The following is a 24,919-nucleotide window of genomic DNA, read 5'->3' as shown; positions in this document are numbered from 1 at the left end:
TTCAAAGAACAAATGAACATGTGTAGCATGTTCTGCCATCTGTTGAATTGTGGAGGTGAAGGCCCTACTTTTTATTCAACCCTCATAATATGGTAGACACTCATGCTGCTGTGGATAGCATGAGGAGGGATCTAGTGAAGCTTGAAGAATGGTCTATAATTTGGCAGCTAAGTTTTAATGCTAAAACATGCAGTCATGTACTTGGCTGCAAAAACCTGATGGAGTAGTACCGTATAGGGAATGAAGTACTTGTGCATGAAAGAAGAATAGGACTCGGGGATGATCATATATGATGATGTTAAGGTGGCCAAACAGGTAGAAAAGGAGACTGCAAAAGCCAGAAGGATGCTTGGTTGCATAGGGAGAGGAATAGCCAGTATGAAAAAGGAAGTGGTAGTGCCTATATATAAGTCTCTGATGAGGCCCTATTTAGAGTATTGTATACAATTTAGGAGACGGCACCTTCAAAAAGATATAAAAAGGATGTCTACTAAAATGGTCAGTGGTCTTCATAAAATATGAGGCCAGACAAAGATCTCAATATGTATACTTTGGAAGAAAGGTGGGAGACATGAGAGATGAAAGGCATCTAAATTCTCCTGTGGCATAAATGTACAGAAGGCAAATCTCAACTGAAAGGAAACTCCTGGAATGACGGGGCATATGATGAAGGTGAAAGGGATAAGATCAGGAGTAATCTAAGGAAATAACACTTTATGGAAAGTGAGTGGAATTGTGGAACGGCCTCCTGGTGGAGACAGAGTATCTGAATTCAAGAAAGGGTGTGACAAGCACATAGGATCTCTTAGGGAGAGGAAGAGATAGTAGATTGATACAGATGAGCAGACTGGATAGGCCATTCTTGTATTGGGACAATAATTTGACAGATTTCAAGTCGCAAAGCAGTCAGCATGTCAGGAGCCCACCTTTGATATCCAAGAATAAGGTAAACCACATGTTCTTGTGAAATGTGAAGAGTGTCAACTGTTTCCTTTGAGTGATCCTCCAATTGCTTTTTGTTTTTCTGTTTTGTCTGCAATGCAGTTAATGCACATTGACAAATGTTTTTCTTGCAGTTTCCATGGATTAATAAGAAACACATGATCAAACAGTTTGTTTGCTAGTATTTGTACTGCTGTGTTCTTTATTTACAGTATTTTCTGCAGATTTTGGCTAAACCCCTACTCTTAATGGCCCACATAAAACAAGTAGTGTATTGTATCCTTGTTGAAACCCAGATTGTCTGGGATGCTGGACCTGAAAGTGTCCAAAAATTCCTGAAGTTAACTCAATCACTAGTATCTGCCCTGACATTAGAGATGAGTTTACCAGTTTATAGAAACCAGCCAAGAAACTCTGTTTCCTGTCTTAAATATGCCCACTGATCAGATGGCAGGAGAACAAGATTCTTTAACTTACTTTTAAAACCTATCAGTTCTGAAGCTCGTCAAAACTGCAGCCTGAACCACAGGGGACCTCCTGTGTGAAACTATAAGGAGACCGCAGCTGCTCATGCAACATTTTCAACTTACATGCCCAGAACAAACGGAACTCAAGTACAGTAGTTTATTAAGCAGATGTTTAAGCCTGCAAATAGGCTATAACATTACTCCAGGTGACCTAAAAACAAAGTCTGAATCATAGTTACCTAATTATTCTTTAATATAGGTATAGATTTCTACTTCCAAGCTGCCAAAAAATGTATACAACTTAGCAACAGGTGTCTTCCATGTTAATTTAGAATGGAAGCTGTAGAATTTGTTGCTGCATCCAAGGCATTGTCTGATTGTCACCCATGTGTGAGGGCTGATATATCCTGCTGTTCTCAAAACATCTATTCTCTTATTTGATATTTAAGGTTGCTCTTTTTCCTTTCATTTAGTAGGAGTTGCACATAATATTCCAGAAATTTTGATACTGAAGTAATTTAGCTGTAAAAAAAATTGGGCAACTTTTTTTTTTAATCTTGTTCTTTTGTGCTTTTCTCACCTGCTCAGTCAGAAGCAGCTAGGGAGGAGCCTTTATTTGCACTTCCTAGATATTTTTAAAAATATTTTACATTCTGAGTAAGTTCTCTCGGAGCAATCATTCTTGGCTCTAACATTTTAAAACCATGGACTCCGACTTTGACCATCGAGGTGTCATTCTACACAGTGACCACAACTCCCTACTCTCACAATTGTGAGTGCCTTTGCTGCATCCCCAGACCCAGCTGACCTGAAGAGCAGAAATACCACCCTGAGAATCAACCATGCAAAAGGTCCCCTGTCTGTGTGCATCACTTACTATCTGAGCCACCTGACCAGACTGAATTGTACCATTGTAACAAATGCCAAGAAATACTCTAAAAGGTCTGTGCTTGAATTCTCCCCTCAGGTAATTTAAGGTGCACATGCTGAATTAGACTTAACAGTAGAGGAGAATTGCAGTTCATTATCAGTGCGATAACATGCCTGGTTAAAATTTCTTGTATTTAAATATTTTGCTTCAATTACTTCATAATTACATGTAGATGGTAACTGATATTCTGGTTCCATTTTCTTACCAGATAGCAATTATGTACAGTCAATGCCTCTCCAGCTGTTTACTGGAGAAGAGGGCTAATTTGAGGCTACTGAACATGATTAAGGATCAACAGTCCAGTTTTGTTCACTGGAGCAGTAGACTGAGGCCTGGAGAAATCAGGATTCAAATCCCACAGACACTTCTTGTGACCTTGGGCAAGTAGTTTTTCTTTCCAGGTACAAACTTAAATTGTAAGCTGCCAGGGAACAAGCAAGTACTTACTGTCCCTGGATTTACCATACTTCGTGCTACTAATGGAAAAGAATCACCGAACATCAGGGGTTCTCAACCCAGTCCTTGGGACACACCCAGCCAGTTGGGTTTTCCAAATATCCACAATGAATATGCATGAGAGAAATGTGCATACAATGGAGGCAGTAAATGCAAATTTATCTCATGCATATTCATTTTGTTATCCTGAAAATCTGACAGGCTGTGTGTCCAGAAGACTAGGTTGAGAATCCCTGCCTAAAATATAACTAGAATTTAAAATATAGAAGAAAATTTGTGACAAGTACAGTCACACTTAGGAAATAAAATGGGGCTTGATGATCTGGTCATCTTCTATTATTTTATTCCATAAAGTCTGTATCTTGCCAACTATATACCATTCTTGGCCATGCCATCTCTCAAGAATTCCGAAGGAGGAGTTAGATAACGTTATTGCAACAATGCTGGGGAGTGGCAGAGATGCAAATAAGATTTTCTTGTTGTTTCCTGATGCTGATATTTCATACATTTCAGTCATATCTGCCAACAACTTTTAAGCATTCTATTTTACTGTTGAAGAGTGGGGTGGCATAGTCCTGGCAACCTACTTATCATGACTGTTGCTGCACACAACCTTGAAATCTGGCATATTAGCATTGTCATGGGTTATAGGTCTTCTGCAGAACACAAGTCTTGTGTGAGAAGAAGTTTTGAGGTGTGTCATATTAAGTCAGTCAAACTTTTCTCAAAATAGAAAATTTGTTCACAGTTCATGGTGGTGTTACTGTAGTAGCAGATATAGGTCCAGGCAATTGCCCATTGGTGTAATGAAGTGAGTTGTGAGGTAGCTTCACTTGACAAAGAGTGACTGTGTTTAAAGTTAAGTTTCTTTTTATCTTAAATATCTGAACTTTTTCTTTTTGTTCAACCTACTATCAAGTCAGTAATGCCAATTTGCTTAATGTATGACATGTATAGTTTGCAGAAGAAAACTTACATTGTGTGAAACTCATTGAATTGTCTCCTTACTCTGTGCTTTTTATCCAAGTAATGTTGAGAAGTGGACCAACCAGACAGAAAGGAAGCTCTGAATATCTGAGCTGACACAGCACTCAGTTAACCCATTAGTGCTAAGTGTTCCCATATTTGTTCTCACATATGGGAACATTGGGCACTAATGGGTTAATACTGATCATTTTAAAAGCTATTTCTGCAGGTACAAGTGTTAAATGGGCTGTTTGAACATTGCCTGCCCTGTGTTAGTGTAAAAAGTATGTGTGTAGTTCTTCAATATGCATACTTCTACTCACATTGTAGAAGAGATGTTCTTATGGCAGGGATAAAATGCATGTAGTTTAGTCAGAAAAAAATATCCTCATTAAAAGCAGGTGCAGAGCACTGTGGATTTTCTGTTTCAGTAATTTCCAACGTAAAAATACACACATACCATTGCTCTGAAAACTGGTGCCAAGACTGGGTAAAAAGGTCTCTGCAAGCTTTGCAATGATGTGGGTAATTTAAAAGGTGCCCTGTAATGAATATTGTAAATCAATGTTTGGCTTGTGTCTGGGTATGGTGATGTGAACAAATTAAGCAACACTGAATTAGAGCTGAAGAAAAATCCCTGTTGTAAGTTCAGAATTGCTCCCCTGCCCTGCCTCTTTCCAGTTCCATTGCCAAATAATTATTTTTACTTTACTTCCAGCGGTGCAGTTGAAATTGACTATTAATAATAGTATTTCTTATCCATATCATGATCCTCTTCAGATGGTTTCATGTACTCTAGGTGCTGTAAACTTGTTACTAGGTCATCTATCCCATAAAAGGTCATTAACACTGCTGTTAAGTTCTAAGTTCTTGATTCTCCACATTGGAAATGAAAAGGTGGTTGTTGACAGAAATGTAACCAGCTGCTGAATCTGCATTAAAAGGAAATGTCTTGCTGTATTTTTTAAGCTTTCTAAATGATTTGGAGTTCTCACTAAGATGATGAATGATTTTTAATGTCCTTGGATTCTTGAAAAAGATTACAGAATAGGAGCTAGAATGACATCTGATCATTCCATTCCCTTTTGCTAGTCAGACATGTTTTCAGCTAGTCACAGCTGTCTGGGATAATGAAAGTATCATACTGGGATTCATCTTTTAACAATAAAGCTTGATCAACTAGTTGGCAGCTATGCACACTTTCTTTCCTGCAACTCCTGCAATATAAAAGTCAGGAAGCCAAAACTTGAAGCAAAATGATCATGCTGTCACTCCTTCAGGTCAAGTTAAAATGTGCCAGGATACCTGTGAAATATTTTACAAGCAAAATAGAAGCATTTTATAAGCTTCCATAAAATGCAGCAGAACGTCTTCTTTTAAATTTGACTACTTGTAGAGTTTCTTCATTTGGAAACAAGTACTTGTAACAGCTGAATGTTCAATCTATAGATTCATCAGACAGAAGTAACTTTGAATTTTGTTATAGCCCTTGGAATACATAGCTTAAACCAGTATATTATGTGAAAAAGTTGGCTGCCAAAGTAAAAGCTGTAAACATTGCTGGATTATGTGGTTCACCCTACCAGAAGTCCTCCTGCTAAGAGTTCTGAGCCTCTGCTGCTCTGAGAGTGGCTGGGTTGGATGCTGTTTGTCTGGAGCCCACTCGTGCTGGTATAATATAGCCTTTCATTATCATTAAAAGCCATAGTATATGACTTGGACTGGATTATTAAACAGGAGTTCAATAAATTCACTTTGCCTTTCTTTTTGTACAATGATATGCTGCGTGTTAGGATACTTGAATAAAATTTAAAATAAAAGCTGACATTTCTAACTCATTCGGCTCATCAGTCTTTTTGAACAATTTTACAGCAAAATATATAAATAAATGTAGTCTAGTCTTTTTATTCCTGTTATTAATAGGGATGTGCATTTGTTTTAAAAAAAAACACATTTCCTATGTCATTTCATGTCTATCAATGCCTGAACTGCCAGGGGGAAAAAACCCCACAGCAAAAAGAACAGTAACCCTTGCAGTCACGCAAACAGATCAAGCACAGTAAGAATGACAAAGAAAAGAGCAGCAGATGATGTCTGAACAATTGCCTTTATTGTAACATCCGAGACTCAACACGAGTTGTGTTTTTGCCTAAAAAGGCCTTCCTCAGGAGTCTACAAACATATATACAGAATAAAATCCATAACAAATATAAATAATACAACATCTTGCTTCCCCCCCCCCCCCCCCAGTGTCATGCATCTCTCCCTGTCTGTCATCCACCCAGCTCCCATGTTTCACACCTTACCCACCCAACCGTCTTCCTGTTGCTATGATGATTCACTTATATATACTGTTATTTATCAATATTTGCTTATTTCTGATCTGAAGAAGAGTTACCTTCGAAAGCTAATCAAAAAATGTATTGTTAGTCTAGTAAAAAAGTATTTTCTTTTGTTTTTTTTTTTTAATCTCTATCTTTTACCTTTAAAAGTGGACTAATATAGCTACCACATCACTCTTTCCTGTGTTGTAAATATACTGTCTTTGGAAAGAGTGCATCTGTTTGTAAATAATAGTTTGTGTGCTTCTAGGCAATATATAAATAATAATAATGCACACTAGTTACATTATCCCTAAATTTGGGTTCAATGTGGCTTACATTTGAAATACAGTGAGATAATAATAGAATTCAGTAACATCATGGGAGCAAGTCGATGGCTGTGTCTGAAATATTTAACAAAGATGAGGTTAAAATATATACCCAGCTGGGCATTTAAAAAAGTCTGTCCTTTAATGATGCTGCATGTTCAGAAATCATAGCCATAAGTATAGACAGTTATTTAAAACATCACATGCACACACCAGAACAGGCATCCATACACACATTGCAAAATTAATTTCTACAGCACAACACAGTTTATTCCAAATTGTTTAACCACCCTTAGGTTTTGCCTTTGGGTTCAACAAGCAATACCATGTGCATGTAAGGTCTAGATAAACAAATTAAAACAAGCAAAGTTTAAAGCAAATGCCTATAATATGTAATACTTGGTAGCAATAATGAAACAGGTATGGAAGAGTCACATAGCAAGCAGCCAATAGATTTATTTTCCACTGAACATAATTAACTTTGAACTTGGCAGCCAATAGTGTGCTACTGGCTACTGTATTTTGGTGTTGTATTGTTTGCCTTTATAAGAAAATCACACATCAATATACACACATAGCTGGAAGACAAATATTTTTTTTTAAATGCATTTTTACAACCACACAGATTTGAAGAAGAAATAAATATATACAAGAGAATTGGAAAATGGCACATTTAAACTGACTGGACAAAACTTACTCAATACTTGTCTTTGAAATAGTAGTAATAAAAAAAGCAAGTGCATTTTTATAATATATCATTGCATTCCACAAAACAAAAGGAGCAAGTTCCCACATACCATCTTTTTCTTTTGATGTACACACAGGGTAAAAAAAAAAAGATGTTAAATGTTCCCAGGTTTTAACCTAATTAATGTTTTGTTTTTAAACTTTGTGCTTATAAATAGTAACTTTGATTGTTGAGCACCTGATTCTCATAACACGTCTGTTTTGGTGGCCCGTTACTAGGTGAAAACATCTCTGCACAAATACAGGGAGTCCCTATAACCAGCTGCTTCAAATGACACAATGATTACGATTTAGAACTAATTACTACTCTAACCAATGAAACCGATACTTCCTTTGTGTGCATCCATATGCTGCACAAGCCGGCATGTTTGAAATAAGAGATCAAATAAAAATTCTACTAACAAGGTATATTTGTTTTGAGTGTATGGGGATGACGGATGTGCGGGGGAGACAGGGCTGAGCCGGCTTCAACTTGACATCAGGCCATCTCCTGTTCTGAATCTAACCTCCTTGGTTCTAGCACATAGGTCCTTATTCTACAAAGTTTATACTCTTAAATTTATGCTCATAAATTTAGGAGCATAATTTATGCTCCTAAATGTATGTAGGAACATAGATTATGTTTGTAATTTAGGAGCATAAATTATGCTCAATTTTAGAAGTGTAAATTTAGGAGCATAAACTTTGCAGAACAAGGCCCATATTGGGGGGAAACTGAGCCTCATTTGAACTCCTCCCCCTGCCAGAAGACTGATGGGCTATGCTTTTGAGGCATTCTAGAATGTTGCACCTGAATCCTTTCCCTTGGACAGGCTGGATCTGATCTACTTTGGGTACTACTCTATGTTTGAGGCAAACTAGTGCACTCTGCTGGAAACAAGTTCTCCGCTCTGCGTATTACCCCTCTAGTTATTACAATATACATTTAAACAAAACCATAAAATGATAACTGCCAGTGGCTATACACAAATACGGGAGTGTCCTTTTTTTAAAATTACCAGTAAATGGTTTAAAAACTGAGTTTAACATAGTTTTAACTATAGTAAAGTTACTTGTGGATGTACAATTGTTTCAAACGATTCCTGTAATAAGTAAACAGGCCCTGCAGTGCGAGTGCATTTCTCAGGACATGGAATCTGTTCATATCTACAGCTACTTCTCTGTTTTCAAAGTAATATGTCCACTCTTTCCTGCCATGTGCTAAACAGTAACTGTGTCTTCTCTTCTAAGCTTGCATGCCTTCTCAGTTTGCTGTTTAGCTTCCTAATAATTAGCCATCCCAATAGTTAAATGTATAGTCCAACACAAGATCTTTGTTCAGTACTGCTGTGGTTCTTTTTTGTGATTTACTCCCTTGTTTTCTGCAAATTGGTGACTCCGGCTGTGATGAACCAGGGCAGATATTGGGCAGACTTGTAGGGTCTGTGTCTCATATATGGCAATCTGGTTTAGGATGGACTAGAAAGGGCTTAGACAGCAACTTTAGTGGCTGGAACATGAGCACAGTGCTGGACAGACTTTTATGGTCTGTTTCCTGTAAATGAGAAGACAAATAGGCTGAAGTGGGCTTCAAAGGCAACTGCAGCAGGATAGGGCTGGGTGGACTTCTATGGTCTGTCCCAGAAACGCCAAAGAAAGACCATAATCAAGTATATAACGTTCTTTGTTGATTTCATTATGAATTGATAATGAGCATAACTATTGGGCAGACTGGACCATTCAGATTTTTATCTGCTGTCACTATGTTACTATTAATCCTCTGTTCCCAGGCTGATGTGCAGACCTCAGCTCTGACACGGGCACAAGTATGAGATGTCACCTGACCTACTGGCATGTGCATGTGGCAACCTCTCTGCACACAGTGCCAGTGAATCAGACAAGTCTTACATGTGCACACCAGAGTGTTCCAAGTTCCAACTTCTGTTCCTTCCTTGCCTGCAGTGCTGCGGCTCGAACCCAGAGACAAAGAGCTGAAGGAATATTTTTTATGTACCATTAAATTATTGCTATATCTTTATTTTTGAGCTTTGACGACCAGAAATGAACACAATACTTCAGATGAGGTTGCACCATGGAGCAATACAGAGGCATTATAATACTCTTGGTTCTATTTTGCATACCTTTCCTAATACTTTCTAGCACCGCTGCCGTCGCACAATGACACCTAGATCTTTTTTTTTTAAAGTTCTGACTCCTAAGGTGGACCCTAGCATCAGGTAACTATGGTTCGAATTATTTTTCCCAATATGCATCACTTTGCATCTATCAACATTAAATTTAATCTGCCATTTGGATGCCAAGTCTTTCAACTTCCTACGGTGTTCCTGCAATTTTTCAGTCAGCATGTGTTTTGACAACTTTGAAACATTTTGTGTCATCTGCCAATTAAATCACCTCACTCATTGTTCCGATTTCCAGATCATTTATAAATATGTTAAATAGTACCGGTCCCAATACAGATCCCTGTGGCACTCCACTATTCACCCTCCTTCACTGAGAGAAATGGCCATTTAACCCTACCCTCTATTTTCTGTCCAATAACCAATTCCATAATCCACAAAAGGACATTGCCTTCTATCCCATGATTTTAATTTTCTCATGAGTCTCTCGTACATCACAAATATTACCTACTAAGAAAAGGGAATTATTTTTATGAGCAGGTTAGATTAGAGAGACTGATGAAGGTTAGGGAAGTATTGGTGCCTGAAAAGATGGAACGTGGCTGCAAGAAGGAAGGCTGCCTGATTTCACATAGGGTTGCAGCTGTTAAAATGGCAGAGTAGGAATTATGAAAGGAAATAGAAAAAGAACACAAAAACTTTTTGACATAAGGAGCATCTATACATTTTATAAAAAAAGAATCTTAAAGCTGGATGTTATGTGAATGAATAACTAGCTCTATCTTATAACAGACGGATGGTCTTATTTCAGGTGATCTAGGATTTTTTTGGAAATAGGTGGTTTTGTGAATCATCATTGATTTCTGCTGACATATGGACAATCCAAGTGATCCAAGTAGATTTTGTACAAGTAGTAGATGTGCTAGGTTAGATGAGAGTGTAATAGAGAAGGAGTTGCTAGATATTTTACTCCAGTAGATCCACAAATGGAACAGAATTTTTAAAGTGTAGAACAGAGATTAGGAAAGCAACTTAGTATGAAAGTCTTGCAAAGTTTTTCTCTAGTACCGTATCAGTTAAATTTAATTCCAATAGATGAGCAATTGTAACACACATACTACTTTATGTGGCAATATGTTGGCAAATACCTCATTATAGCAGGGTTTGGTTCCCCCATCAATGACGCAGGTGATGGTCAGGCCTCTTTTAAAGTACAAAGATCTGGATGCAAGCCTTCCTTCAGAACTGTCCTATTTCTGATTTCCTTTTTTCTTAGGAAAACCTATTGAGAAATTTGTGTTTAGTCAACTCCTAGATTCCTTTGAGTAAGCAAGAGCTCTCTATTCATTTTGATAAAGATTTTGTCATGAGCCTTGGACAGAGACAATTTCAGTATCAGTTCTGAATGAGGGTAGGGACCAGACTATGCTGCAGAATTTGATACTATTGATCAAGTAATATTTGCATGGTGCCTTCTTCCAAATGACCAAGCCCTTCCTGAATGCCAAAGAGTTGTGGTGTCCTGAGCCAACCTTTGCTTTTATGCCCTCATCTTGGGGCCAGTCTTGCTGTATGTCAGGGCTTAGGCCACAATCATGGCCCCTAACTAGAAGGGTCCCCCCCCCCCCCAATTGGCTTTGTCCTGGTCTCCCTCTACTACTTTCTCTTGTTATTTTTCTCCCAAGTCCTTTTCTAGCATATAATTTCCTGTTTCTTCATGTTCCCTCTTCCCTATAACTGTTTCTGACATGGATCTTTGTGTTTCATCCTTTCGTCATCATTTCTCACATCTGCCTTTTTATCTACAACTAGATTTATTTCCTTCTCTCCCTGCAGTATCCACTATCCATCTTTTCACCTATTCAGCAGCTGTCCCATTCTTATACTTACCTCCCTAGTCCTTTCATTCCCCACCTCTTATTGCTTTCCTAGTCTTATTTCAATCTTCTGCATGCACCACCTCCCCAGCCTTATCTATCTTCCTCTGCCATTTTCCCCTTACCAGCCTCCTCCCTTCCCTCTCCTCCTCCAGTCCTCTTATATCTTAGCCCTATCCAGGCTCCAATGCCCCCCCCTTTTTTTTTTTTACCTTCCCCCCATTTCCATCATCTTTCACCTCCTTCAAAAACCTGTCTTCTTCCTTTCTGGTATTCTCTCTTGCCATTTTCAATTGCTTCCCTACCCCTTCAGCTCCTTCAACTGTCTCCCCCTCCCCATCTTTCTGCACTGTCTCACAACCTTACTCATGTCTCTCACACAGTTACATGGTCCCCATATTCCTCCTAATTCATGCTCAATTTCTTAGGCCCCAGTCTTCCACTTTACCTAATCCCTGAATCATTTGCAATCCTGCTCAAGTCCTGAACCCCCAATTACATGCCCAATATCCAGTCAATCTTAGTCTGTCTTCTGGTCTGTTACACAGCCTGTCCACCTGTCCCTCTCTTCCACATCCCCATGCCCCCCTCCCCTCACTGTATCAGTCCTACCTCTCTCCCCTTCCCCAGCATTTGTTCATCTATATACTCTCCTCCTTACTGCAGCATCTCTCTATGTTCCTCCTTCTTGCATAGAAAATGAAAGCAGATAAAGACCATACAGCCTATCTATTCTGCCCTTGCAAACCATCTACCAGGGCTGCCGCTTTAAGATCTACAGATCTCTGACAGGAAAAACAAAAAACAGCAGAGATGCCATGGAATAAAAATTCACCCCCAAGGTGCCAAACAATCCTTTAGTATTGTTCTTCACAATGCAACACCTATGATTACCCCCACATCCTGCTCATCTTTTGTGCACAAAATTATGTATTAGGTTTTTGTAGGCCAAATGCATGACCCTACATTTTTTTTAGCACACAATTTTAGCTGTCAAATTCTGGACCATTCTTCAAGCTTTGCTAGGTCCTTCCTCATATTATTCACACCATCAGGGGTCTATCTTATTGCATATATTGGGATTATCTGCAAAGAGGCAAATCTTACTAGACAGCCTTTCCACAATGTTGCTTACATAAATGTTAAAAAGAACTGATTCCAAAAACTGATCCTTGTGGTACACCACTTGTAACATAGCTTTATCCTTAGAGTGAACTCGATTTATCACTACTCTTTGTTGTCTTCCTCTCAACAAGTTCCTAACCCAGTTAGTCACATACCGAGGGCACTCAGTTGATTTATAAGTGGTCTATGTGGAACTGCATCAAAGGCTATGAATAAGCTGAGTGGGCTGAATTTAGGTGGATTAGAAACTGGTTGACTGACAGAGGATAGAGGGTGGTGATAAATGGAATTTGTGCAGAGAAAAGGAAGGTGAGTAATGGAGTGCCTCAGGGATCGGTACTGGGGCTGATTAAATTGAATATAACTGTGAGTAACATTGCTGAAGGGTTAGAAGGAAACGTTTTTACCTTTTGGTGGATGACACAAAGATTGCCAACAGAGCGGACCCCCAGGCTGGAATGGAAAATATAAGAAGAGATCCCGAAAATTAGAAAAATGGTCTAAGGAGTGGCAGTTAAAATTTAATGTGTAGAAGTGCAGAGTGATGCACATGCAGAAATCCAAAGGAGATGTAGTTATCAATTTCTTGCCTCTTATTTTGTACATTTCAGGCAAGAGACCTTGGGCTGATAGTGTCTGAGGCTCTCAAGGTGGTGAAACAATGTGACAAGGCTGTGGCTATAGCGAGGATACTAGGCCGCACAGAAAGCGAATGCTACATACCTGTAGAAGGTATTCTCCAAGGACAGCAGGCTGATTGTTCTCACTGACGGGTGATGTCCACGGCAGCCCCTCCAATCGGAAACTTCACTAGCAAAGTCCTTTGCTAGTCCTCGCTCGCCCATGCGCACTGCGCATGCGCGGCCGTCTTCCCGCCCGAACCGGCTCGTGTTCGTCAGTCCCGTATGTAGCAAGACAAACCAAGGGAAGACACAACTCCAAAGGGGAGGCGGGCGGGTTTGTGAGAACAATCAGCCTGCTGTCCTCGGAGAATACCTTCTACAGGTATGTAGCATTCGCTTTCTCCGAGGACAAGCAGGCTGCTTGTTCTCACTGATGGGGTATCCCTAGCCCCCAGGCTCACTCAAAACAACAAACATGGTCAATTGGGCCTCGCAACGGCAAGGACATAACTGAGATTGACCTAACAATATATCCAACTAACTGAGAGTGTACCCTGGAACAGAATAAAACATGGGCCTAGGGGGGTGGAGTTGGAGTTGGATCCTAAACCCCGAACAGATTCTGAAGCACTGACTGCCCGAACCGACTGTCGCGTCAGGTATCCTGCTGCAGGCAGTAATGAGATGTGAATGTGTGGACAGATGACCACGTCGCAGCTTTGCAAATCTCTTCAATAGTGGCTGACTTCAAGTGGGCTACTGAAGCTGCCATGGCTCTAACATTATGAGCCGTGACATGACCCTCAAGAGCCAGCCCAGCCTGGGCGTAAGTGAAGGAAATGCAATCTGCTAGCCAATTGGATATGGTGCGTTTCCCCACAGCCACTCCCCTCCTGTTGGGATCAAAAGAAACAAACAATTGGGCGGACTGTCTGTTGGGCTGTGTCCGCTCCAGATAGAAGGCCAATGCTCTTTTGCAGTCCAATGTGTGCAGCTGACGTTCAGCAGGGAAGGAATGAGGACGGGGAAAGAATGTTGGCAAGACAATTGACATTGAGATCCCATGACACTGTAGGAGGTTTGACAGGGGGCTTTGACAAAAGCAAACCTCTCATGAAGCGAACAACTAAAGGCTGTCCTGAGATCGGCTTACCTTCCACACGGTAATGGTATGCACTGATTGCACTAAGGTGAACCCTTACAGAGTTGGTCTTGAGACCAGACTCAGACAAGTGCAGAAGGTATTCAAGCAGGGTCTGTGTAGGACAAGAGCGAGGATCTAGGGCCTTGCTGTCACACAAGACGGCAAACCTCCTCCATAGAAAGAAGTAACTCCTCTTAGTGGAATCTTTCCTGGAAGCAAGCAAAATGCGGGAGACACCCTCTGACAGACCCAAAGAGGCAAAGTCTACGCTCTCAACATCCAGGCTGTGAGAGCCAGAGACCGGAGGTTGGGATGCAGAAGCGCCCCTTTGTCCTGTGTGATGAGGGTCGGAAAACACTCCAATCTCCATGGTTCTTCGGAGGACAACTCCAGAAGAAGAGGGAACCAGATCTGACGCGGCCAAAACGGAGCAATCAGAAACATGGTGCCTCGGTCTTGCTTGAGTTTCAACAAAGTCTTCCCCACCAGAGGTATGGGAGGATAGGCATACAGCAGACCTTCCCCCCAGTCCAGGAGGAAGGCATCCGATGCCAGTCTGCCGTGGGCCTGAAGCCTGGAACAGAACTGAGGGACTTTGTGGTTGGCTCGAGATGCAAAGAGGGTGCCCCACACCTGGAAGATCTGGCGCACTACTCGGGAGTTGAGCGACCACTCGTGAGGTTGCATAATCCTGCTCAACCTGTCGGCCAGACTGTTGTTTACGCCTGCCAGATAAGTGGCTTGGAGCACCATGCCCTGACGGCGAGCCCAAAGCCACATGCTGACGGCTTCCTGACACAGGGGGCGAGATCCGGTGCCCCCCTGCTTGTTGACGTAGTACATGGCAACCTGGTTGTCTGTCTGAATTTGGATAATTTGGTGGGACAGCCGATCTCTGAAAGCCTTCAGAGCGTTCCAGACCGCTCGTAACTCCAGAAGATTGATCTGCAGATCGCGTTCCTGGAGGGACCAGCTTCCTTGGGTGTGAAGCCCATCGACATGAGCTCCCCACCCCAGGAGAGACGCATCCGTAGTCAACACTTTTTGTGGCTGAGGAATTTGGAAAGGACGTCCCAGAGTCAAATTGGACCAAATCGTCCACCAATACAGGGATTCGAGAAAACTCGTGGACAGGTGGATCACGTCTTCCAGATCCCCAGCAGCCTGAAACCACTGGGAAGCTAGGGTCCATTGAGCAGATCTCATGTGAAGGCAGGCCATGGGAGTCACATGAACTGTGGAGGCCATGTGGCCCAGCAATCTCAACATCTGCCGAGCTATGATCTGCTGGGACGCTCGCACCCGCGAGACGAGGGACAACAAGTTGTTGGCTCTCGCCTCTGGGAATCCAGCAGAGCTCCTATGAATTCGAGTCTCTGTACTGGGAGAAGATGGGACTTTGAATAATTTATCACAAACCCCAGTAGCTCCAGGAGGCGAATAGTCATCTGCATGGACTGTAGAGCTCCTGCCTCGGATGTGTTCTTCACCAGCCAATCGTCGAGATATGGGAACACGTGTACCCCCAGCCTGCGAAGTGCCGCTGCTACTACAGCCAAGCACTTCGTGAACACTCTGGGCGCAGAGGCGAGCCCAAAGGGTAGCACACAGTACTGGAAGTGACGTGTGCCCAGCTGAAATCGCAGATACTGTCTGTGAGCTGGCAGTATCGGGATGTGCGTGTAGGCATCCTTCAAGTCCAGAGAGCATAGCCAATCGTTTTCCTGAATCATGGGGAGAAGGGTGCCCAGGGAAAGCATCCTGAACTTTTCCTTGACCAGATATTTGTTCAGGGCCCTTAGGTCTAGGATGGGACGCATCCCCCCTGTTTTCTTTTCCACAAGGAAGTACCTGGAATAGAATCCCAGCCCTTCCTGCCCGGATGGCACGGGCTCGACCGCATTGGCGCTGAGAAGGGCGGAGAGTTCCTCTGCAAGTACCTGTTTGTGCTGGAAGCTGTAAGACTGAGCTCCCGGTGGACAATTTGGAGGTTTTGAGGCCAAATTGAGGGTGTATCCTTGCCGGACTATTTGAAGAACCCACTGATCAGAGGTTATAAGAGGCCACCTTTGGTGAAAAACTTTCAACCTCCCTCCAACCGGTAGATCACCCGGCACTGATACTTGGATGGCGGCTATGCTCTGCTGGAGCCAGTCAAAAGCTCGCCCCTTACTTTTGCTGGGGAGCCGAGGGGCCTTGCTGAGGCGCACGCTGCTGACGAGAGCGAGCGCGCTGGGGCTTAGCCTGGGCCGCAGGCTGTCGAGAAGGAGGATTGTACCTACGCTTGCCAGAAGAGTAGGGAACAGTCTTCCTTCCCCCATAAAAACGTCTACCTGTGGAGGTAGAAGCTGAAGGCTGCCGGCGGGAGAACTTGTCGAAAGCGGTATCCCGCTGGTGGAGCTGCTCTACCACCTGTTCGACCTTTTCTCCAAAAATATTATCCGCACGGCAAGGCGAGTCCGCAATCCGCTGCTGGATCCTATTCTCCAGGTCGGAGGCACGCAGCCATGAGAGTCTGCGCATCACCACACCTTGAGCAGCGGCCCTGGACGCAACATCAAAGGTGTCATACACCCCTCTGGCCAGGAATTTTCTGCACGCCTTCAGCTGCCTGACCACCTCCTGAAATGGCTTGGCTTGCTCAGGAGGGAGCTTGTGTACCAAGCCCGCCAACTGCCGCACATTGTTCCGCATGTGTATGCTCGTGTAGAGCTGGTAAGACTGAATTTTGGCCACGAGCATAGAGGAATGGTAGGCCTTCCTCCCAAAGGAGTCTAAGGTTCTAGAGTCTTTGCCCGGGGGCACCGAAGCATGCTCCCTAGAACTCTTAGCCTTCTTTAGGGCCAAATCCACAACTCCAGAGTCGTGAGGCAACTGAGTGCGCATCAGCTCTGGGTCCCCATGGATCCGGTACTGGGACTCGATCTTCTTGGGAATGTGGGGATTAGTTAGAGGCTTGGTCCAGTTCGCCAGCAATGTCTTTTTTAGGACATGATGCATGGGTACTGTGGACGCTTCCTTAGGTGGAGAAGGATAGTCCAGGAGCTCAAACATTTCAGCCCTGGGCTCGTCCTCCACAACCACCGGGAAGGGGAGGGAGTGGGATCCGAAGGAAGGCCATCAGACTCCTCGTCAGAGAAATATCTGATGTCCTCCTCCTCCTCCCACGAGGCCTCACCATCGGTATCAGACACAAGTTCACGAACCTGTGTCTGAAGCCGTGCCCGACTCGACTCCGTGGAACCACGGCCACGGTGGGAGCGTCGAGAGGTAGACTCCCTCGCCCGCACCGGCGAAGCTCCCTCCGCCGACGTCGTCGGGGAGCCTTCCTGGGAGGCGACCGCAGTCGGTACCGCAAGCGGCACCGATGTCGGAGACCTCACCCCGGGCAAGGGGCCAGCCGGCGCCTCACTCGACGGTACCGGAGGCGCAAGCACCCCCGGTACCGGAGGGGAAGTGCGCAACAGCTCTCCCAGGATCTCTGGGAGAACGGCCCGGAGACTCTCGTGCAGGGCGGCTGTGGAGAAAGACATGGAAGCCGATGCAGGAGTCGATGTCAGAGTCTGTTCCGGGCGTGGAGGCTGTTCCGGGCTGTCCAAGGTGGAGCGCATCGACACCTCCTGAACAGAGGGTGAGAGGTCCTCCCGGTGCCGATGCCTACTGGGTGCCGACTCCCTCGGCGACCCAGAGCTCTCGGTACCGACGCGGGAAGGAGACCGGTGTCGATGCTTCTTTGACTTTTTCAAACGAAGCATGTCACCGGAGCTTCCCGGTACCGACGAGGAGGATGTAGAATCCAACAGTCGCTTCCTCGGGGCCGAGGCCGAAGAAGGTCGGTCTCGGGGGGGCTGTACCGCAGGAGCCCTCAGGGTAGGGGGAGACCCACCCGAAGGCTCACCGCCACCAGCAGGGGAATGGACAGCCCTCACCTGCACTCCAGACGAAGCACCACCGTCCGACGACATCAGCAGAAGCGGAGGTCCCGGTACCACCGACGCAGCCTTCCGATGCCTCGGCCCCGACGATGCAGAGGGTCGATGCCTCGATGCAATCGATACTGTCGCGGCCGAGGGCGGAGGTGTTGACGCTGTCGACGTTGACGCACTCGATACTCCCGGTGCCGATGCCGACGAAGAGCCCGAGAACAAAACGTTCCACTGGGCCAATCTCGCTACCTGAGTCCTTTTCTGTAAAAGGGCGCAAAGACTGCAGGCCTGCGGGCGGTGCCCAGCCCCCAGACACTGAAGACACGACGCGTGCCTATCAGTGAGCGAGATTACCCGGGCGCACTGGGTGCACTTCTTGAAGCCGCTGGGAGACTTCGATGACATGGGCGGAAAAATCACGCCGGCGAAATCAAAACTCGAAATTGTGGTAAGGCACCAAAAAGATGGGGAGAAAAAAACTCGACCCGAGGCCTCAAAGGGGCCTACCCCGAAAACGAAAGAAAACTTAACGGGGCCAAAAACTAGAAGTAAGGGAAAGGGAAAAAGACCAAAAGGCCCTTCTCCGGAATCCCTTTTTAAAATTTTTTTTTTATTAGCGAAAGTCAAAAAGACGCGCGAGGGTCAACTTAAGGGGCGCGAACGGCGCAAACACGACCGTACCGAGCGCGGACAAAAGATGACTGACGAACACGAGCCGGTTCGGGCAGGAAGAATGCCGCGCATGGGCGCGCGAGGACTAGCAAAGGACTTTGCTAGTGAAGTTTCCGATTGGAGGGGCTGCCGTGGACGTCACCCGTCAGTGAGAACAAGCAGCCTGCTTGTCCTCGGAGAATGAGGTATAACCAGCAGAAGAAAGGAGGTGTTGATGTCTCTGTTCAAGTCATTGGTGAGGCCCCACTTGGAATACTGCATTCAGTTTTGGAGTCTGTATCTTGCTAAGGACATAAAAAGACTTGAAGTGGTCCAGAGAAAAGAGACAAAATTATATTGGGGTTTGCACCACAAGATGTACGAGAAAGAGATTTGAAGACCTGAATATGTATACTTTAGAGAAATAATATGATATAGCATTTAGATATTTGAAAAGTATTAATATACAAACAAATCTTTTCCAGAAATGGGGCAGCAGTAGAACTAGAGGACTTGAATTGAGATTGCAGGGAGGTTGAACTAGGAATAACATCAGGAAGTACTTTTGTGTTAGAGCTGGAGATAGTGATGAAAATGGTAATGGAATTCAAAAATGCATGGGATAAACACAAAGCATTCCTATATGGAAAGAGAATGGAAGCAAAACAAACTTATTAGTGCTTAGATGGCAATTCCAGTATTTGAGAAATAAGGCCAGACTTTTTCAGTCTGTACCCCGATTAAGTCTAGACAGATCTAGATGGGCTGGAAAGGGGCTTTGACAGGAAGAAATATTGCTGAAGGGCTGTCTGGTAAGGTTTGTCTCTACAAACGATACCAAAATCTGCAGTTGGGTAGGCAGCCCTGATGATGTGGATAACATGAAGAGGGACTTAGCAAAGCTGGGTCCTGAGTAATAAGAGAGAGACTGATGTTCCCTTGACAAAGCACTGAAGCGAAACAGGCACCTGTCGGGATATTGATTACTCCTGGGATTGCACACGTTTACATGCACAGATAAGTGTTATACATAAGTCTTCTCCGCTACAGTTTATGATACAACTAGTAAAACAGGCCCGTTTCTGACACAAATGAAATGGGCGCTAGCAAGGTTTTCCTCGGAGTGTGTATGTTTGAGAAAGTATGTGTGAGATTGACTGTGTGAGAGAGAGAGTGAATATGTGAGTGTGTGTGTGTGTGACAGAGAGAGAGTGAGACTGCTGGGTGCGAGTGTGTCTCCTCTGTCCCCTCTCCATCCACTCAGTGATTCTCCTCTCTCCCCTGCTACCCCTCTAGCCACCCAGCGAGTCTCCTCTGTTCCCTGCCCCCCCTCCAGCCACCCAGTGATTCTCCTCTCTCCCCTGCTCTCCCTCCAGCCACCCAGTGAGTCTCCTCTGTTCCCTGCCCCCCCTCCAGCCACCCAACAATTCTCTTCTCCCCTGCCCCCCCTCCAGCCACCCAGCGATTCTCCTATCACCCCTGCCCCCCCCCTCCAGCCACTCCTCCACTTTAATCAGCATATATTAAATTCCCCCCATGTGCTACAGAAAAGCACCGAGCACATCCTACCCTATAAAATAAAAAGCACCTCCAACGTTCTCAAGCCGAGAAAGTGAAGCCTTCAAGCCGTGGGGCGGGGCCTCATGCTGCTGTCGTGCGGTAATAAAACACACCTCCAACGTTCTCCTGGGGGGGGGGGGGGCATGGTGTTGCGGCGAAGGCAGCAGGGGCGGGGTCTCGTGCTGCTGTGTGGTTGGTCAGTGCTGCGGGTGACGTACCTGGAACTACATGTCGTCAATTGAGGAGATGGAGCCTTACAGAGCACTCGAATGCTTCAAGGCTTGAAGGCTTCACTTTCTCGGTTTCAGAATGTTGGAGGTGCGTTTTATTATATAGGATATTGGTCACTTGTTTTCTACACTAAAGTATAATAAGTGGAAACGAAGAGGTCCACACTAACCACAGAATAAGCAACAAAAAAGTAATTTAAAAATAATTTTTTAGTAGTTACAGACAGTTGGGGGTCATCTATGATTATAATTGTCATAGCGATCAGGCATACTACATTGAAGATAAATGAGTTGCCTAGTGACTGTATGAGATTTTTGTAGAAAAAGTCTCAATATGTTGATTCCATTGCAGCTTTTTCATTTTCAGGTGGGTATATATGCCATGGGCTGGAGCACAAAAAACAAAAGACTTAACATCTGCAAGTAAGCCCAGGGCTGTTGCAAGGCTACTGGATACTCCAGGTCAGTGTTTCCCAAGTCCCAGCCTAGATTACCTCTTGCCAGTCAGGTTTTCAGGCTATCCACAATGAATATCCATGAACTTGATTTGTATACACTGCCTCCGCTATATACAAATCTCTTCATGCATATTCATTGTGGATATCCTGAAAACCTGACTGACGAGGGGTACTCCAGGACCAGACTTGGGAAACACTGCTCCAGTTGAACCTTCAAGCCTTACATCCCTTCCCCTCAAGTTTCAGGATTGTAATCTGCCCCACCTCTAATACATCATGCTTGAAACTTTGTCGTTTGTATATGTGTAATATATAGTAAAGTTTCCAAGTTATTTACCCTAGTAAATGGGCTAGCACAAGGGTACTCAACCCAGTCCTCAAGACACACCTAGCCAGACACGTTTTCAGGATACTCATAATGGCTATGTATGAGATAGATTTGTATAGAATGGCGGTAGTACATGCAAATTTCTCTCATGCATATTCATTGTAGGTATCCTGAAACCCTGACTGCCTAGGTGTGTCCCAAGGACTGGGTTGAGAACCCCAAGGCTAGCTGAAAATTGCCCACCCTATCGTCAGGTAAAAGTATGCATTGATGGTTCTTTGAATTTATGTAGTTTGCAGGATCTATTATTTTGCTTTGACTGTAGCTACTCTTTGCTACCTACGCCTCACCTAAAGGTGAGGACTTTGCTTGAACTGTGACTAGAATAGCTGTTATGAACAAACTATTCATAGACTGAAGATTTCAAAGATGGTGATAAACCCTGGTCTCTGATGGGGGTGTATTATCTTAGCTGAGGATCAGCACCAGTTCTTTTGTGAAAGTAGCCAGAAGACCGTCAATAACATAAGAAAAGTCTAGATAACCCTGCCTCTGCAGATAAACAGCAATCACAACAAAGATTTTGGTGATATCTGAGAACTGATGAGAAGCCAAAGGGAAGGTCCATTGTACTAATAAAGCAGTGAACAAAAGCAGATTGGATTTAGGGACATAAAATTCAACAACCTTTATTACTGGAATAAAAGAGCCAAACAAGCCTGACACTGGCAGTGTTTCATCCATGCAAGGGCTGCGTCAGGAGCTAGAGAATACTATCAATAAGTAAAGCTAAAGCCATATTAGAAAAAAACAATCATAAATAATAACAAATACAAGCCAAGATATGTATATACATCAAAAAAACATCACAACATTGATAATTGACACAATAAAAATAGAACACCTACCCAAGTGGTTTCAAATGACACTTCACCACCTTGGAAATGCTGAAAAAAAAATAGTGAAATCATATGTGTGATCTAACTCAATAATGGTGAATTTCAGAACATAGATTGTGTTTTAGTAGCTGGAGAACACATTATTTTTTATGTGTGTCAATTATCAAGGTCACTATGTTTTTTGGACATATGTATAAAAATGTCTTGGCTTGTATGTTTATACTGTTTAGCTCTTTTATTCTAATAAGTTTCAAAAAGCTTTATGTCCCCGAGTTCAATCTGCTTTTTTTCACCACCATCTTGGAGTTTGTGGATCCGTTGCCCTGTTTCCTTGGACCTACATTGTACTACTAATATTTGCCATGCAAAGGAACCAGAATTATTTTCTCTAATTAGGATGCACTGGAATGTGCATGTAAGCATCTTTGAGATCCAGGGAGTAGAAAAGACTAAAGAGAAGTGCTTCCATACCGAACATTTCCTTGCACAAAAATATGTTGAGGTCTCTGAGATCTGACAAGGATGTAGTCCTCCTATAGCTTTAGGGAGCAAACAGTACCTAGATTAAAAGCTGATTCCTTTCCTCAAAGGCACTGGCTCTATTACATTAGATTGCAGGAGTGTGACAGCTTCCTGAAGCATCTTAGACCAAGGCAGAGGTCAATTTGTGACAAAGATTGAAAGCTGAGGTGTTAGCCAACCCCTTATGCGTAGGGCACAATGTATGTTTGGAAGGATATTGGCTGTAACTAAACAAAAAAAAAATCATTTGCTTTGGTTGGGCAAGTGTGTTCCACTTCATTTCTCCCTTTCTTGTTGCTGAGGTTTAGAGAAAGTGGAGTGCTGAGCTTGTTGTAATTGCCTGTAAAATCTGCCTGTCTCTGATTCTTTGTGTGTCTGTCTGTGAATGAATGTCTGTCTTTCTGTTGGGGGATGTGAAGGTGTGGGTTGTGTCAGAGTATGTGGAAGGAGCAGGTGAAGAAGGCTTTGCATCTCCCTCTGAAGAACGGATCCTCAGGATGGTGGAGATGGAATTTATGCACTGACTGCATAGATATTGGTTTCACATACAAACAAGCCAGCGTTATGTAGAAGAGGATAATGACCATGAGGTGGAAGGAGCAGGTGAAGAAGGCTTTGCGTCTCCCCTCTGAAGAACGGATCCTCAGGATGGTGGCATCCAGTGAATTTATGCACTGACTGCATAGATATTGGTTTCACATACAAACTTCCCTCCACCTACCCTCCTCTCCTCCTTCCTGTACACATTAATTGATTTGATTTACTTTATTTTTTGTCTATTAGATTGTAAGCTCTTTGAGCAGGGACTGTCTTTCTTCTATGTTTGTGCAGCGCTGCGTACGCCTTGTAGCGCTATAGAAATGCTAAATAGTAGTAGTAGTAGTAAAATCTTTTACAGCAATGCATGTGCTCATTCATCTAGAGAATGATAAAGATGATGGGGGGCACTATTAAGAGAGATGGTAGGGTAAAGCAGTGGTTCATAATGGTATCCACAATCTTACTTTATAAACAAAAAGGAAGTCTTCAAAATGTCATATGTTGAGCACAGAATTCATCTTATACAGTCATGCTTCAAGCAAGATAGCAGCCAATTCAGACTGTAACTGGATCAAAAGGCTGGAGGACAAGCTATGTACCATATCGAATGAGGTAAGCAAATATATAAAACCATGGAAAGTTGATGAGCTACAATTCAGATCGATAGGGAAAAATGTATTTCAAGGTGCAGTGCTAAGTGGTCTGACAGACTCAGTCTTTAAATGTGCCATATTTCTAAAACTTCTGCCTTTCTCATTTTCAGAGCAACTTGACTACCACTGAAGAGTATGACAGAATTTATAACGCCATCTTTTCAGGCACAGGCTGACTTGTTAGTGGAGACTCATCTACAAAGCTGCAGCTCCAGCAGGAGGTCATACTCTAATAAATGTAGGTACAGAACCTTTATCACTGCAACTATCACCCAAACAACTTAAACCTTAGACCAGACGTTCCCAAACTGTGTGCCACAGCATATTTTCCCCATCGCCACCCAAGTCATTAATGCTGATGCTCTACTTGAGCAGCAGGGACAAGACAAGCTGCAGCCACCACAGGTCCAGATTCTCTATACACACAGCTGATGGTCCTAGCCCCCCTGGATTTCACTTTCTGTTTCAGGGCACAGTCGGTAGCCACATGAATAAAAGAGTCCTGTCTTGTGGTGGCTGTAGCTTGCTTTGCCACTGCTAATGGTCTAGAGAAGCAGCAGCAGCAGGGACAGGTGTGTGGAGAGGAAGGGGGGACAGAGAGGAGGCAGTTGCTGGATTGGGGGGGGAGGAGAAACATAGAGGGGGCTTAGGCTAGATGGGAGAGAGAGAAGGGGCAGAGGTTGGATGGAAGGGGAAATAGGAGGGAAGATGCTGGATGAAAAGGGGGAAGAGGAGGGGGGCATGTGTTAGAAGCATACCAATATTTGCTCGCTATGCAAGTAGCATGGAACTCAAGCCTCAGGCATCCCCACCAGCAAAGGCAGGACTTAACACCGGGGGGGGGGGGGGAGAGAGAAAGAAGAGACCTGAGAGAAAATGTGTAGTCTAGGGATACCGTGACCCAAGAAAGCCTGGGAAACACTGCCCTAGACCTTTTATCTTTGAGCTTTGGCCCATTTACTAACAAGTGTGGTTCTTCAGCTCTCACTTGTTATTTCATTAATGAGTGCATTTGCATTTCATCATTTAGAAGCTTTTTGTGGAACACATGAACAGCTGTTATTATACAACAATAGCCCTTGTAGAGCAGCATTATTATGTGAC

General features: G+C 43.7%; 1 protein-coding gene across 1 annotated transcript in view; it reads left to right on the top strand.

Annotated features, from left to right (window-relative positions):
• The window catches only part of NADK2 (NAD kinase 2, mitochondrial), a 128,382-nt gene extending 125,484 nt beyond the window's left edge, over nucleotides 1-2,898 (top strand). Inside the window, exon 13 of the mRNA XM_030193041.1 lies at nucleotides 2,549-2,898. Within this exon, the coding sequence (XP_030048901.1) occupies nucleotides 2,549-2,604 (56 nt within the window). The 3' untranslated portion in view covers nucleotides 2,605-2,898. The remainder of the gene's footprint in view (nucleotides 1-2,548) is intronic.
• Nucleotides 2,899-24,919: the final 22,021 nt, after the last annotated feature.

The sequence above is a fragment of the Microcaecilia unicolor genome, chromosome 2 (assembly GCF_901765095.1).
Source record: "Microcaecilia unicolor chromosome 2, aMicUni1.1, whole genome shotgun sequence".
NCBI classification, from domain to species: domain Eukaryota; kingdom Metazoa; phylum Chordata; class Amphibia; order Gymnophiona; family Siphonopidae; genus Microcaecilia; species Microcaecilia unicolor.
The sequence above is the reverse complement of the archived record's forward strand: the minus strand, read 5'-3'. Positions and strand labels throughout refer to the sequence as shown.